Source organism: Taeniopygia guttata, chromosome 6, assembly GCF_048771995.1.
Source record: "Taeniopygia guttata chromosome 6, bTaeGut7.mat, whole genome shotgun sequence".
NCBI classification, from domain to species: Eukaryota; Metazoa; Chordata; class Aves; order Passeriformes; family Estrildidae; genus Taeniopygia; species Taeniopygia guttata.
The window spans coordinates 34184386-34199467 of record NC_133031.1 but is presented as its reverse complement, the minus strand read 5'-3'; the positions used below and the strand labels follow the sequence as shown (position 1 = coordinate 34199467).

The following is a 15082-nucleotide window of genomic DNA, read 5'->3' as shown; positions in this document are numbered from 1 at the left end:
TGACAACAATCTGTGGCTTGTGTTGTTCTGGAGCCTTTCCTGAAATATTTGCTTTTTATGGCACCCAGCCCAGCTGAACCAGTGACAGGATTTCTGTCAATCCACCACTCAGGGAAGCTCAGGGAGCTGATATGAAATATTCCTCACAAGCACAACTCCAAGAGAGGTTCTGTAAGCTCTGGTACATCAGAACTGGACAGTGGAAAGCAGTCAGGAAGTCTTTGAGGTTAACATGGGAATGCAGGGAATCCAGTTGTGAGTTTGGGAATCCAGTTGTGAGTTTGGGAATCCAGTTGTGAGTTTGGGAATCCAGTTGTGAGTTTGGCTTTTGGGATGTGTGAGATGGATCAGCTCCAGCCAAAGTCCATGGAAGTGCTGCTGTTCCCTCTCCTGCTGGAGAAGTTTTGCTGTGTCTGAGCTCTCTTGTGGTGACAGAGTGAGCCTTGCTGGTCTTCCTTTGATTCCCCCACACGTGCCTCGTGTGTTGTTTCCTCCCTCAACACCATCAGAGGTGTAGGGTCACCTAAACCCATCCCCTTAGGGATACCATGGACATCTTGACCAAGTTTAAGCCATTTTAGGGAAATAACTTGTTTTTACCCATCTACTTTGTTGGAACACTGTTATTTATCTTCTTTCTGCTTTGCCCACACACTGGTTAGCAGTAATCTCTTCATTAACGTTTTGGAATTAGAGTGATAAATAAATGGTGGAGTTTGGGCGAGTAAATGGTGACATAAATGTGGCAGTGAGTGATGGAAGCGGGGTGTGCATTGAGGGCCCAGAACAGCACGGGAGGCCGCCAGCGTGCTGGATTTCATTTCAATCTTTGTTCATTGATATCTGGGGAGGTGAAGCTCATGGATAATTTGCCCAGCAGTCGGGAAGAAGAAAGCTCTCAGTCACTGGGTGATTGCCAGCCAGGGAGCTGCGTTCCTCCCTCAGCTGTTCAGATCTGCTGGCTCAGACTCTTGGGTTTTCTGTACACTGCCACCACATGCAGTGAGGAGTTATGAGCACAGGGTGCTTGGAGGCTTGAAAAGGTGGATTTGTCCCTCCTCTCTCCCTGTTCCCAGCAGGCCAGAGAGCAGCTAAGGATGGGAGTGTTCCCACACACTGTTCAGGGATCACCCAGAGCATGGATCTCACCTGCAGCATGTGTTTGTCAGAACTGGTTCTCAGTGTGCCAGGCACTATTCCACTCATTCCAGGGGATATATTTTAACTTGGACTCCAGTAGGCACAGGTTTATATGAATTTCTGCATCAAAAGGACTGGGTGCAAGCACAAAGACATATTTTCCAAATCTAATGTATGATCTACTCAAATTTTCTATCTCCAGACCATGTGAGATAGGCTGCAGGCTACTACCATAAAGTTACTACTGAAAGCTGGGATGCTTGGTTGGTTTCCCAGCTATTACAGTTTTATTTTACTCCCCTCTTTTCCTCTGAATTGTTGTGCTAATCAAGCTCACGAATTTCAATCTCTCAGGTTCTTCAATTATGACATTGCAGCCCCTCCGTGGCAGCACACTGGAGTGTGGCAGATAGGATATTATGAAGTGGAGACACTCAATGGGAAAATGTCCAAAAGCAGTTCAAATCACTTAAGATAATTAAACAAGAGAAAGAATGTGGTGTGTTTATAGAATATGAGATGGTTTTGTGAATAGGATGGTGTTAGGTACCCGTGCATGGGAAACACATTACCCATGCTGAACTCATTTTTTACACTGTAATGAGAAAGAAGAATTGAAAAACACCTCTTGTGAACATCACCTTTGCTTGCACTGAGACCACCACAGCAGAGGCAGCAGGTTCAACAGACTTGTTTACTCCTCTGGATGTACCTGGGGAAAAAATGCAGCAATTGAAGAAATAACAACTAATTTCAGTGTAAAGGTCAAAATGACCTGAATTGGGATACTTAAGAATTAATGGAGTAGGCTGGTGTCAGCAGGCAGAATAAATGACATTTTTTATAACTGCCTGTTCACCATCCTGTTTCAGTCTCTTCACCTCCCCCAGATGCAGGAAAGGTTTCAAATGCATTGCCAGAGGGGTTTTAATAAGAGTTTGTATAACAGAGTGAGGCAGTGCTTGAATGGAGGAGAAAACAGGCACTCGATCACTGGGAAGGACTAAACAGAGTAGAAAGTCTGAGTAAAGGTCAGGGGGTGTGTGGCTGCAGGCAGCACCCCAGAGGGGAAGGGAGGAGCCCAGCCACACCTGAGCCAGCCCTGCACCTCTGTGGGCACTGATTACCATCCTTTTCAAAGTCACAGGAATATTTAATGTTCTTCCTAAAACAGCAGCTCCTACAGTAGAGTGACTACACAGAGCTGTGAATCAAAGCCAAGGGGAAGCAGAAAATCAGCCTTCAGAGCACACAAAGTGTTGTGTTCCTCTCCAGAGGTCAACAGGGCACAGCCCCTTCTCTGCGCTGCTGAGAAACCAGGTAACCAAAGGGGGGCATCCCTGTGATGTTGGACCCCAGGGTCTGCTCCTGCTGAGATGATGCTGAAATTTTTCATGAGTAGCACTCTGTAGTAAAAAAATAGGCAACCCCAGTGGGAAGAAATGAAGATATCTGGCTCCAGATCAGAAGGATGAAGGATAGCTTTATTAAAACTATACTATATTACATTAATATACTATTTAAAGAGATATTATTCTATTCTACATACTTACTTCTTACTTACCTATCTAACTCAAACTCGTGACTCTCTGCTGAGAGCCCGAGCCACAGCTGGATCCATTGATCACTGACCCCAAACAACTTCACCAGAACCCAACCAGCAATCACTGCAGGTGAACAATCTCCACACCACATTGCACATGGGGAGAGCAAAGGAGCAGAGATAAAGATTGTTTTATCTTCTTCTCTCTGTGCTTCTCCTGAGAGACAGAATTATGTCTGTCTGTCCAGAGCACATGAATGTCACAGCACTGGCATGAAGAATGCACAGTTCTTGTCCTTTTTTACAGTTTGAAACTCTGTACTTGGTGCTTGGATGGCTGAAGGACAGTTGGATAAAAATCTGCACCTATGCAAACAACAGAAGAAAAGCAATTGTCTCAGCTGGTGAAAGAAGTGGGCTAGGGAAAACTAGAAAAGGCTGGATTTTGGGAAATGCATCATGACAGTAACATCTGTTGGAATGCAGAGTAATCTGCCCTGGGAAGTGGTGGGATCAGCATTGCTCCTGACATTTGCAGCTCAGTGAGGCAGAACCTGGTTTGATCTACGGCACACTCGGCTTCCAGGAGGCCCTTGCTATGATCCACTAGATTTTTTCCATCTCTGACTTCTGTGAGTGTCTGTCTGACTCTCCCTGGGTGATGAAATATCATTATAACCTTTTGAAATAATATATCGGTGCCTGGAGAGCAGAGACTGATTTTCTCATTTGCAAGTGAGAGGCAGTGTGTTAAATTACCACTCCTGTCATTAAATGGATTGAGGAAAAAAAATCTGATTTGCTTGAACCAGGACATTTTTTCCCTCCCCAAACAAGCCACCTCAGATTTCACCTTGTGGGAGGCCAGGAAGGTGAGGATTAGAAGTTTAAATAAAATTCATCATATTTTCTGAGGCTTAGGTTACTTGCTTGACACCTGAAAATGTTTCAGCAAGTCTGACATGGAAGCTTTCTGCTGATTTACAGAGGATGAGGGAGCTGTGTCTGTCAGAGATCAGGAGGCATAAAATTTATCTTTCTGGACCATGGAAGCTTCTACTTGTTCATTTGGCTCTGGGAAATTTGATCCTGAGCAACCTGGTCTAGTGGAAGGTGTCTGTGCCCTGTGATTCTGTGAAATGTGAAAAAATCACTGTGTTTATAAACACAGTGACTAAGTGCATAAGTAATTGTGCTCAAGAATTGCACTTTTGCATCTTTGGGTCATCAATGAGAAAGTTGTAGTGTTGTTTTCAGCTGATTTTTTAAAATCACATCAAGCAACTGATGCAGTTCTTCATAGCATTTGTTTCTGTCTTTCACGCAGGGCAAAGTATTGATAATCATCTGGTACTGCTGAGCATTGTAGCTGGCAACATTTGAAACTCCAGACATGGTGATGAATTGCTCTATGATATATTAATGTTATTTTGATCCCTGCTTTATCAGAATTACATTGATCCAATTAGGTTAAGTAGCTTGCCATCTAAATTAATTTACTTTCCTCTATTAATCTCCTTTACTCTGGGTCAAAACCAGAAATGTAAATCAATCCATTGTATTGCATATCTTTGGGGGGGTGGGATGGTAATTAAATTACCTGATAGTTACATATGCTGGATTGATTGTTTGCTATGTTGAACATTATTGCCATAATTGGAAAGTGAAGTGGTGCACACTCAGTAGTGGAATTTGAGTGCTTGTTACACTTAATTTTCATAACCTGTCAAGAAATGCCTTGCTGTCCCTGGGTACTACATACCCAGCTATACAGCTTTTAGGATATTGGATATTTTACAAGTGGGGATGAGATCTCCTTCCTCTGCCAGGAACTTTTGGACTCCTGGCAACACGTCAGAGGTCCTCACCCTCTGCAGTGTGGGGAAAACCTTTCCCTGGCTCATTCTCAGGCTGGCAGCAGCAGGGATGTGGCAGCAGGGCAGATGTCTCAGCACTGATGCCCGAGTTACCAAACTGAAGGAGGGTTGGTGCAGAGCCCTGAAAAGCTGTTTTCTTTTCCCAGTGGCACATGAAATTTCCATGGTTTCATATCATGGAATCACAGAATGGTTTGGGTTGGGGGGGACCTTAAATCCCACCCAGTGCCACCCCTGCCATGGCAGGGACACCTTCCACTGTCCCAGGCTGCTCCAATCCCAATGTCCAGCCTGGCCTTGGGCAGTGCCAGGGATCCAGGGGTGCCACAGCTCTGTGTCCCATATTGGGGCATTCTTTTGCTTTCCTTTTGTTAATCCAACAGTGGGGTTCTATCATCTTGGTGGTCTCACCAGTCTTTTACAGCTCACACTGAAAACTCTTCCTTTCAGCCAGTATTTTCAGGATCTATACCAAACTTTCATCCTGACAGGGGCATTGCTGACACCAGGAATTTGTTTATCTGCTACATTTCCTCACTTTAGAGGGAAGAACTTTCCATGGAAGACTCAAACAAAAATGAAGCTCTGATGTGAGGGAATGAGATCCAATTCAGTGGCTGGAAACTGAATGTTGGCACAGTTGAAATAGATACAAAGTGCAGCGGGTTTAGGTTGGGCTTAGTTAAAATCCTGCCAGGTTTGTGATAGTTCCATCTTCATGGGAGATTGAGGCAAGAGTTCTTATGGATCTGGTTCCTTCCCTGTCATTGTAGCAGAAGGTAAATTTGGGTCAGATGACCCCTGTAACGGGGCAGGGCAGGCTGGTGACCACAAATCCCCTTCTGGTATTCAAACCTACAGATCTATGAAGTATTTTCTAAATCTGTGCCTTAGAGCAGAATGAACAGCAGCAGAAAGGTCACCTTTATCATCATTGCTGTCAAACACCTTGGAAACAGCAGAGCACAAAGCAAGTGTGTTGCTCAATCACTTTGCCCTTCTGCTACATCTGTTACCTTTACATGTGCTTTTGTCCCATTAAATGAAACTCACTCCCCTGTCCTGGATGAAATCCCATTTCCAAAATCTGCACAGTGAAACTCTGTTGGCTTTCAGTGATGGGATCTTGCTTTTGCAAAGGCAATTAATGCCTGCCAAGTGCAGAACTTAGCAGTGTTAGATAAATAATGATAATTATGAAACGGCTGCTCTTTGTCATAATGAGACAGTAGGAAACAGAGAGGGACTTTTTGCAAGAGTGTGTAGTGACAGGACAAGGGGAGTGGCTCCAAACTGACACTGAGTGGGTTTAGATGGGATTTTGGGAAGGAATTGTTCCCTGGGAGGGTGCCCAGAGAAGCTGTGGCTGCCCCTGGGTCCCTGGCAGTGCCCAAGGGATGCTGGATGGAGCTCTCAGCACCCTGGCATAGGGGAAGGGGGTGGAACTGGAGGATCTCAAAGGTCTCTTCCAAGCCAAACCATTCCGTGGTTGTTGGATACAGCCCACTGTGCTGCTGGCAGGGTTTGTGGAGGCTGCAGGCACAGGAGGAGGGATCAGCACTGCAGTCAAGTGTCCTCTGAGCCCCACAGGTGTCCCTGTGGAGCTGGTTGGTGTGATTTATCACTGTGAGTCTAAATCAACACGAGATGTTCACTTGGGCACCCAAACCCTGCTGTGTGGTATGCTGGTTGCCTGAGATCCAGTTCCTACAAACCCACCAAATGCTGCAGTGTTTTAACATTCCATATCTATTAATATGCTAATATTTCCCACGAGCTGAAAAATTTTAAAGTTAAATGTGAAAATCTCTGCTTGAGTGCTCACTATAATGTGTTGGGGCTTCATTTTTTTTGCCTTGCCACTTCCTTATTTTCTTTTTTTCCTTTTCTTTTTTGTTCTTGGTCTTGTTTCATTCATTTTTTTTCCCCTACCTCAAGACAGAGGCTTTTAAAGCTGGGTTTTCTCCCTTATAAATGTTTGTAGAGTTCCTAGCACAACCAGCTGCTGATGGAGCCACTGGATATTAATGTGATGCAAATTAATCAGTAATGAAAATTAAATGTGTGTTTATGCTCCAGTTATAAACACAAGAAATGTGTACCATGACTGTGTAATGGCTCCCACTACAATATTTGCAAGAGTGCAGCATTAACCAGCTTTAAATAAAAGAAAGGGTCTGGTTTGTTCAAATGGACAACCCAACACCTCTTTGAAGTGGAACAGAGTGAACATTGTGGAATGCAGAGCCAGGGATATTTGAAATTCTACACTCTCCAGTTTTCTGATGGTGATGGTGGCATTTACCTCTCGGCTCCTTCTATTATGCGCTTTTACAGATCACCAGAAATTTTGTTTGTGATGAGGAGCACAACTCAAGACCTGCACTAGGAGTAAATGTGAATGAGTGCTCCTCCTCCTGGCTTTGTCAGAAATGCTCTTTAGATAAGGAGTTGAAAACAGATCAATAGCAAGACTATTTTTTTTTTTAAGAGGCAGATGCAGCTTTCCCTCTTCCATGAGCTCCTACAAAAAAAGTTTTCATGGTTGTCACACACATGCCCCTCCCTGGAGATTCCTGGAAAATGACAATTGCCAGTCCAAATTTTTATCTCATTGCCAAAGGCAAGAGGGGAAGTGGGGAGAGAATGGGAACAGACTGCCTTGTCTCAGACACAATCTTGCACAGTCTCCTGTGAAATCGTTGTATTTCCATTTGTGAATATCCTTTCAGATGATCAGGATAAATCCAGTGCTGTAAATTCTGTGATGTTCATGCACTGTTTTCCCTGGAGTGTCAATAGGAGGAGTTTGTTTCACTCACCAAGTGCTATATTAGTCTTTGGGTGGTCACTTGCTGATGAATACAACAGATTAGATGGAAAAATAAGGAACACAGGGGAAACATTTCCCTTTTCAAAAATCACCATTACTTAACAATACTCTAAACCCCAGGTTTCCCTAGATTTAACCTAAAATGTGTTGAAAATTACATGGAATATTCAACACTGAAATGTGCTGGCACAGAGTCCTCATTTGGAAGAGAAAACAGTCTGGAAACTTGTAGTCTATTCACAATTACCACAGGAAGAGTTCGTGTCCTGCAGCTTCAATATTTGGAGTTCCATTTTCCCTTATTCCCCATAGCGTTGAATCCTTAATGCCTGGCTTTGATCCTTATCTCAAACAGAGCCACTAAAGGATAAATTCAGGTTGAGGTGGCCTCAATATTCCCTGTGCTCTGTTTTTTCCAGGGGCCTGCTGGCCAGAGGCTTCACAGAGACCCATTATTTGCAGGATGGCACTGACGTGGTTCTCACACGCAATCACACGGTAAGGCTGGGGTGTCCTGGGTAGAGGTGATGCTTCATCCTTAAAATCCAGAGTGTTCTCTCACAGGATCTGAGCCCTGGGATGAAACAGCTCAGTGTGTGGTTTTTTTGGGGTTTTTTATTATTTCCTTCAGTGTCTTTATGACTACTCTGATCCTACATGTGAATTTTTAGAGGCAGCCTTTAAAGGCGAGCTCTGGGGTTTGAACCAAGTGGCTTTTAATATTTGTGAGGTTTTTTTCTGCTTCTTGGAAATAGACCCATTAAAATTTGATAATTATGGCAGTCATGGTTGATCAGTTATGGAGAAAAGGCCTGGTTCTTTTTGGGGAAAAAAAAAACCTAAATATCTGATTTCCAGAGTGCAAAAGTTCATGTCAGAGGTTGGAAGGCTTGGGTGTCTTTCCTCACTGGGGAAGTCATGGGTGGGGTTTGAGGGAGGGTGTTGGTTGGGTTTATTTTTAAATCCAGGCTGTAAGTGTGTTGTGAATGTACTTTATACTTGTATTTGTGTGTATGTATCTTTATAAATATGGATCTATACAAAATATGGCTTGTTAAAACAAGCAATTCAAACCTGCTTTTTACAAATAAAAACCCCTTAAGGCAGGAATGTTTTTTGTCCTCTGACAGCATGAATGCCTTAATTAGAAATAATGCAGCAAGCCATTTTAATTACAAAGCTTATCTTTTATCTGCCTAAGTCCCATAAAGTATTTGTTCTGTTTTGGTATTTACTCACTGACACTGTCAGCAGAGACACCATGCTTTGTGTTCCCATCCATAACAGGCTTTGCTGGGATCAGGGGAAGGAATTATTTCTCTGCATAACATCTTACTTCTGAAAGAGCATCTTCATTATAGCTGCAGACACCCCAAGTAAAGCAATCATTTCGAAAGCTTTCAGTGCTTTCATTTTGCTGGGTGCTCATATCTCCTTCAAAATCAGCTCAGGAGAAAACAGCCATTTGTTTTGGGAGCAGGAAGGCTGCAGAGACTCCTGAAGGAAGTAAAAGGAAATAAATGAAACACATGAGTCTTCTGGATATTTACCTGAGTTAACAGGAGTATGTGTACAGCTAGTGACAGGTTTTCTGTGCTAAAACACAATATCTGTTTGCAAAATGGCAAAGTAAGTCATGATTAGTAATGACACTGCATTTTGCTGCCTGAAAAAGAGGGCTCAGTGCATTCATTTTTCATTAAATGCTGCAATATGGTTGAGAAAGGATAAGTCTCTGGTTTTATTTTTTTATCTCTTCTTCACTGAGGACATCAATACAGTCTGGAGTTGAAACCAAATCCGATTTTCCATTGAAAAGTTGCTTAGTCAAATTCTGCTTAGAGGTCAAAGCAAGGCAGGTTTGTGGACCTGTCACTTGGGCAGCACACAAGTCAGTGTCTACGTTACTTTTCAATTTATAGCACCTGGAAATTTGTCAAAAGCTGCTATTTATTAAATAATCTCTAGCAAGGGTAGAGTACTGTTTTAGGTATGATGGATCAGCCTTGGTAATTATTTGTTTTTAAGGGGTCACCCATTTTATAGACTACTTTGCAGGAATAAAAAGATTTGACAGCAGGAAAAAATCCTGCAATTCAGTGGCATTACTGAGCTAGAAATCAATTTTCTCCCAGTCCTGTTGCAGGCCATGCTCTGATAAGTTTACATTTTCGATATTGAACTTTGGCATCACATTGCTGGATCTCAGAGAAATTGTGAAATGGGCCACAACCAGGAGCTCAGAGTTAATAAAATGACAGGTTGTATGTGGAGAGGGAAAGAAGTCAGGCCCTTTGCCATAATTCACTCTTAGATAAAGACAGCTGGGTCACAGCAGCAGCTGCGTGGGGCGAGATATTTGCTTCCCTCCCCGTTTCACTGGGCCTCTGCTCAGCTCTGGTGATGCTCAAACCCAAAGATTTCTTTCTCAGGAGCTCTGAACTTCATCTCATGCTTGCTTTAAGCAATGAGAATAAACCTATTTTATTTTTGTTTTTAGCATATAAGCGATTCAGCGCTTGAGTGGGAGGGGCATTGATTTTCTATCAGCTGGATGCACGGAACTGATAATACTGAAATAAAGTGAAATAGTGCACCCACACCAAAAGTTTGACATCCATAGCAATTGTGATAACCCCCCCAAAAAAAAAAAAATCAATCTGTGACTCCCTTCAGTTGTGGCTTTATCTTTGCTAATGTGTTACTGACATTATGAGGATTGATGATAAAAATACCCAAGAGTAAAACACTCTCACCCTGTTTCTGTCATTTCTTCCATGGACAAAGATTTGAGATTTGTATTTAGAAAGTCAGAGCTGGCTGTTCTGTGTTCATTTGCTCATGCTGGAAATCAAACAAACATTTTTCCTGGCATAAACTTATTAGCAGAAAATTCCTGTCTGAATCATTCCATCTTGCCCAGACTGTTGCTTTCTTCACCAAAATCAAGGTGCTTTTTAGAAATCTGCTGTGAATGAAAACTGTGCCCCAGCCTGGAAAGGTTAATTAATGCAATAACGAGCCAAGCCATAAGAAGCACAGGGAGATGACTTGTAGGCTGCAGCACTGATAACTTCCCTGTGCACTAATCAGATGGGAACCTTTCACAGCAGAGTTTTCAGCTTCCAGGTGGTATTGGGAATGCAATATAACCTTTAGTCAACAATAAAATTAGCCTTGATTCCAGACAGATATGTGAATGTGCTTAGAAAGCCTCTGTTGTGGGTGCCTTTTGCAAGCAATGGATTATTAAAGAAATATAATAACCTAGGCACAAAATGAAATTGGACTGTTGTCACTCAAAATAGGAGCCCCCCCCCCCCCCCCCCTTTATTCTTGGTTGTTTTTAATAACATGCAGCTACTTGGTTGGGTATTTCAATAAAAAATTTCCTCTCCAACCTGTTTCCCTTCCTTCTCATTTGCTTTGTGATTTTTATTTCAAGTTCTAGGGTTGGGATTGGCTTTGTTGTACTTCTCTTTTCACATACTTATAGGGATACACAGATTTAAATGTTCTTAAATAAAAGTAGGGGTCCCTACAGAAAGCAGTATAATGCAGCAGCTGATTTGTTAATCTGATTATTTTATAAAATATTATCAAATACTAAAATAATGTAAATTATATTAAAGTAACATAAAATGTTATCAAATATTCAATATTGGAGCTTTAAATACATAACAGAAAAAAAGGGTCAGTCATGCAAATCTAATATTATTGATCCTGTACAAAATAAGAACACAAAACCAAACAAAAAAACCTTCTATATATTTTTGGGCTTTAGGAAGCACCCAAGGTTTCCATTTAGGACTGTTTAGTCAGTTAAGCACAGAAAATATTTGGTGGGACAGGAAAGGTGCTGTCAGTGTGATTCTGAACGCTGTGGCCTGAAGCTGATAATCCCCTTGGAATGAAGGGGGTGGAAAGCCAGGAGCAAAGAGCATCTGGGAGCACTGAAATGTCTTCTCCTCCTGCACAGGGTCACTGCTTTTACCATGGCCAGGTCCAGGGGGTCCCCGGCTCTTCTGTCAGCCTCAGGACCTGCTCGGGACTCAGGTGAGCCCAAATTTCAGTTTTTGCTCCTCAGCGCTTGGTTTGGCTCTTAATGCTTGAATCAATAGTGGGGAAGGGGCTGGGGGAGCTGGGAAGGGGCTGGGGAACTCCTGAGGGAGATGGGAAGGGGCTGGGAACTCCTGAGGGATTTGGGAAGGGGCTAGAGAACTCCTGAGGGAGCTGGGAAGGGGCTGGGGAACTCCTGAGGGAGCTGAGGGGGCTCAGCCTGGAGCAAAGGGGGATCAGGGGGACCTTGTGGCTCTGCACAGCTCCTGCCAGGAGGGGACAGCTGGGGGGATTTGGGCTCTGCTCCAGGAACAGGGACAGGAGCAGAGGGAACGGCCCCAGGCTGGGCTCAGGGTGGATATTTGGGAAAATTCCTTCATGGAAAAGTTTGTCCCAGCCTGGCACAGCTGGCCAGGGCAGTTTGGAGTCCCCATCCCTGAAGGGATTTAAAATCCACGTGGATGTGGCACTTGGGGACATGGGGCAGTGGTGGCCCTGGCAGTGCTGGGGGAGGTTGGACTCAGTCATCTTAGAGGGCTTCTCCAACAGAAATAATTCCATGATTCTATCTCTTTTTCAAATGTTGGATGAATCCCTACAAATCATTTTCCCTCGAGTTGCTCTGAGGAGAAAAAACAAAGAACAGATAACACAATTTTGGGTGGTGCTGCCCATCCCTCTCTGTGCCCCTTCCTTGGCACATTTTTATACTGGCAGTGTCCAGTGGCTTTGCAGGCCTCTTTGTCCTAAAACTGTTTCACCAGTGCTGTCAGCACTGCTTTGCCAGCTGTGGAATCACTCATTGTCCAGCAGCCTCATCATTAGGAGAGGTGGCTTTAGAAATCAGGGACCCAACGATTCAATGATACAGAGGATATGCGTGGCTGTGCAGCTCAATAATTGTGTTTATGGCAGGTAGGATGCTCAGCTTTTGGATTTTAGCTGCTTGTTAACAGCAAAGTAGCAGATTCCTATTGTTAAAAATCAAACCTCTTCGAGTTTGACAAAGGAATGGGCTGACAAAATCTCACGTACACAGCAGACACGGTTCAGGAAACAATTATCTTTCTTACTTGGACAATCAGAGACTGGTATTTACTCACAGATCTGTTCCAAATCACAGTAATTAACTGTAAATTGGCTCTATGTTCTCCTTGGAAAACCCAGTTTTCCTGTCAGATTTCCAGCTGTCTCAGCCTTTTCTGGTTTTAATCTATCTACGAACAGCAGGAGTAGCTGGAATCTTTTCCCCTTGATTTTGCATTTTTTGCAACAGTGGCATTGTCGAGGCTTTTGTAAGGGAGCTCTGGGACAGACAGCAGCAGAGAGAGCAGAGTTTGATCCCAGCACCCCATTCCCTCTGGGAATGACCCATTTGCTGTAGTGGATGGTATTCCTTTGGCTCATTCCCACACAGAGGGGCTTTATGGGTGCTTCACTATGGATACAGCATCTCCCAAAAGTTTAATAAACCCCTTGCATGAACAGTCAGCATTTATCTGTCATTGTCACTGTGAAATATATCCAGAATTTAAAACTGTCTGTAAAAATCTAATGCAGAGCTCTCGGTATTTTAGTTAAAGGATCACAATGCTGAAAGCTCCACAGGGAAAATTTGTGCATCATGGGACAGGGTCTGCATCGATGTCCTTGCTCCAGAGCTACCTGGAAATGAATCACTCTCAAGAGAAAATGCCCTTCTCCACATTAGAAGTCTTTTCTTTCTTCTCCAAAGTGCTCTCTTTAGAATTGTGGAGCTCCCAGAGTAGTTTCCCAGTTTTAGGTGGTTCAGACATGTCACGACAGCAGATGCTGGCAGGACATTTTCCTGGCACTGTTGCAGACAAGTCCCCAAAGTACAGGCTGACAGGATTAGGCTCCTCCTTTGCAGGGAAGCAGAGCAGCATCTTTTTCAGTACAAAATTGCAGAAATTTCCTTTGCAGTGCATGTTTTGTTCTCATAGGAGGTCAGATGAGGATAAATAGCAGTTTCTGTGCCTGTTTCACTGCGGAGATTGGTAAACAGAGTGTCCATGGGTGGGAACAGCTTGTGATAAGAGTTCTGTGCCTGTTGATTCACTCCACCAAACCTGTTGCACAGCCCAACAACCAACAGCAGCAACTCCCAGACAGAATAACTCCCAGATATTGCCTGTGCTCGATCACAGAAACACAGAATGGTTTGGGTTGGAAGGGAATCCAGTTCCACCCCTGCCATGGGCAGGGACACCTTCCACTAGACCAGGCTGCTGCAAAAAAAAGGATAGTCCAGAAGAACTCCTTGGCTTACTTTGCTGGCAGCTTTGCTAGCTTGAAAGAACAGATTGGGATGGGATGGGATGGGACGGGACGGGACAGGACAGGACAGGACAGGACAGGACAGGACAGGACAGGATAGGATAGGATAGGATAGGATAGGATAGGATAGGATAGGATAGGATAGGATAGGATAGGATAGGATAGGATAGGATAGGATAGGATAGGATAGGATGGGACAGGATCATGTACTTGCCACCAGCTTGCTGGAGCAGGGACTCTTGTTTTTCCACAGCATGATAAAGACTCCAAGCTGCAGGAGCAGAGACATAAGGCTCTGTGTGGCCGTGGAGCCCCAGGTGGGGACAGTCCCTGGAGCAGCCCTTTCACTTGCAGCAGCTGTTGGAAGGGAGGCCAGGTCCCGTTTTCAGGGTCTGTTCCTGGCTTTGTGACAGTTTCTAAGTGAATCAGACAAATCTCTCTGTCTCACTTTCTCCATCTGTGAAATCCATTTAATGATTCTTACCTACCTCACACAGCTGCTGTGTGGAGCTGGGGTTCAAGTGCCTGAAAAACATCTAAAGAAAGGAAGTGTGTGCTGTCAGCCCTCTGAAATCCTGGAGAACCAATATCTTCCCCCTCCCACCAGACAGGCACTGTGGGCATTGTTCCAGGTGTCGATAGGTAGGGGCTGTGCATTTTCCCCCAGACCAGCAGAGTTCATTAAGAGACATGAAACTACTCATAAAGAATAAGTTCCACATTTCAGTGTGCTCTGAAGCCTGAGTGCTCAGCAGCAGTCAAAGGAGCAAAAGGGATCATAGGAATTACTGAGACAGAAATAGAGGATAAAACAAGAACCCTCATTACCACTTTATAAATCCACAGAGCGCTCACATCTTGAGTTCTGCATGCAGTTCTTGTTTTCCCCTCCCCTGCTTCATCTCAGAAGAGGAAGAAGCAATATCCAGAAAAGGTACAGAGAAGGGCAAAAATTGTGATCAAAGGTATGGAGCAGCTTTTATCCAAGGAGAGAATATAGACTAGGTTTTGTCACTTTTGAAAGGCAGTGACGGAGAAAAGGAGCATGATGAAACAAGGTTGAATGTCACGCTGGAGAGGGGACAATTACTGAATATTCTTCATAACCTCAAAATGAGGAGACATCAGCTGAAACTTGAGAGCAAAGGAAAGTACTTTTTATTCATATAACAAAGCACTGGAGCTGTCACAGGTGGGTGTCAGTGGATCACTGACAGAATCAATGGATTCCAAAAAGATGTGACAATTTGGGAAGGGGAGCTCAGGGAGCCTCTGCAGGGCTGTCAGACCCTGAGATGTCCCTGCCACTGCTGCTCTCAGAGCTGGGGCTGC

At 43.9% G+C, this 15082-nt stretch overlaps 1 protein-coding gene across 1 annotated transcript in view; it reads left to right on the top strand.

The window, feature by feature from the left end:
- Nucleotides 1-15082, top strand: part of ADAM12 (ADAM metallopeptidase domain 12) — a 178398-nt gene that overhangs the window by 93465 nt on the left and 69851 nt on the right. Inside the window, exons 4-5 of the mRNA XM_002190169.6 lie at nt 7813-7891; nt 11373-11449. Coding sequence (XP_002190205.5) covers nt 7813-7891; nt 11373-11449 — 156 coding nt within the window. The remainder of the gene's footprint in view (nt 1-7812; nt 7892-11372; nt 11450-15082) is intronic.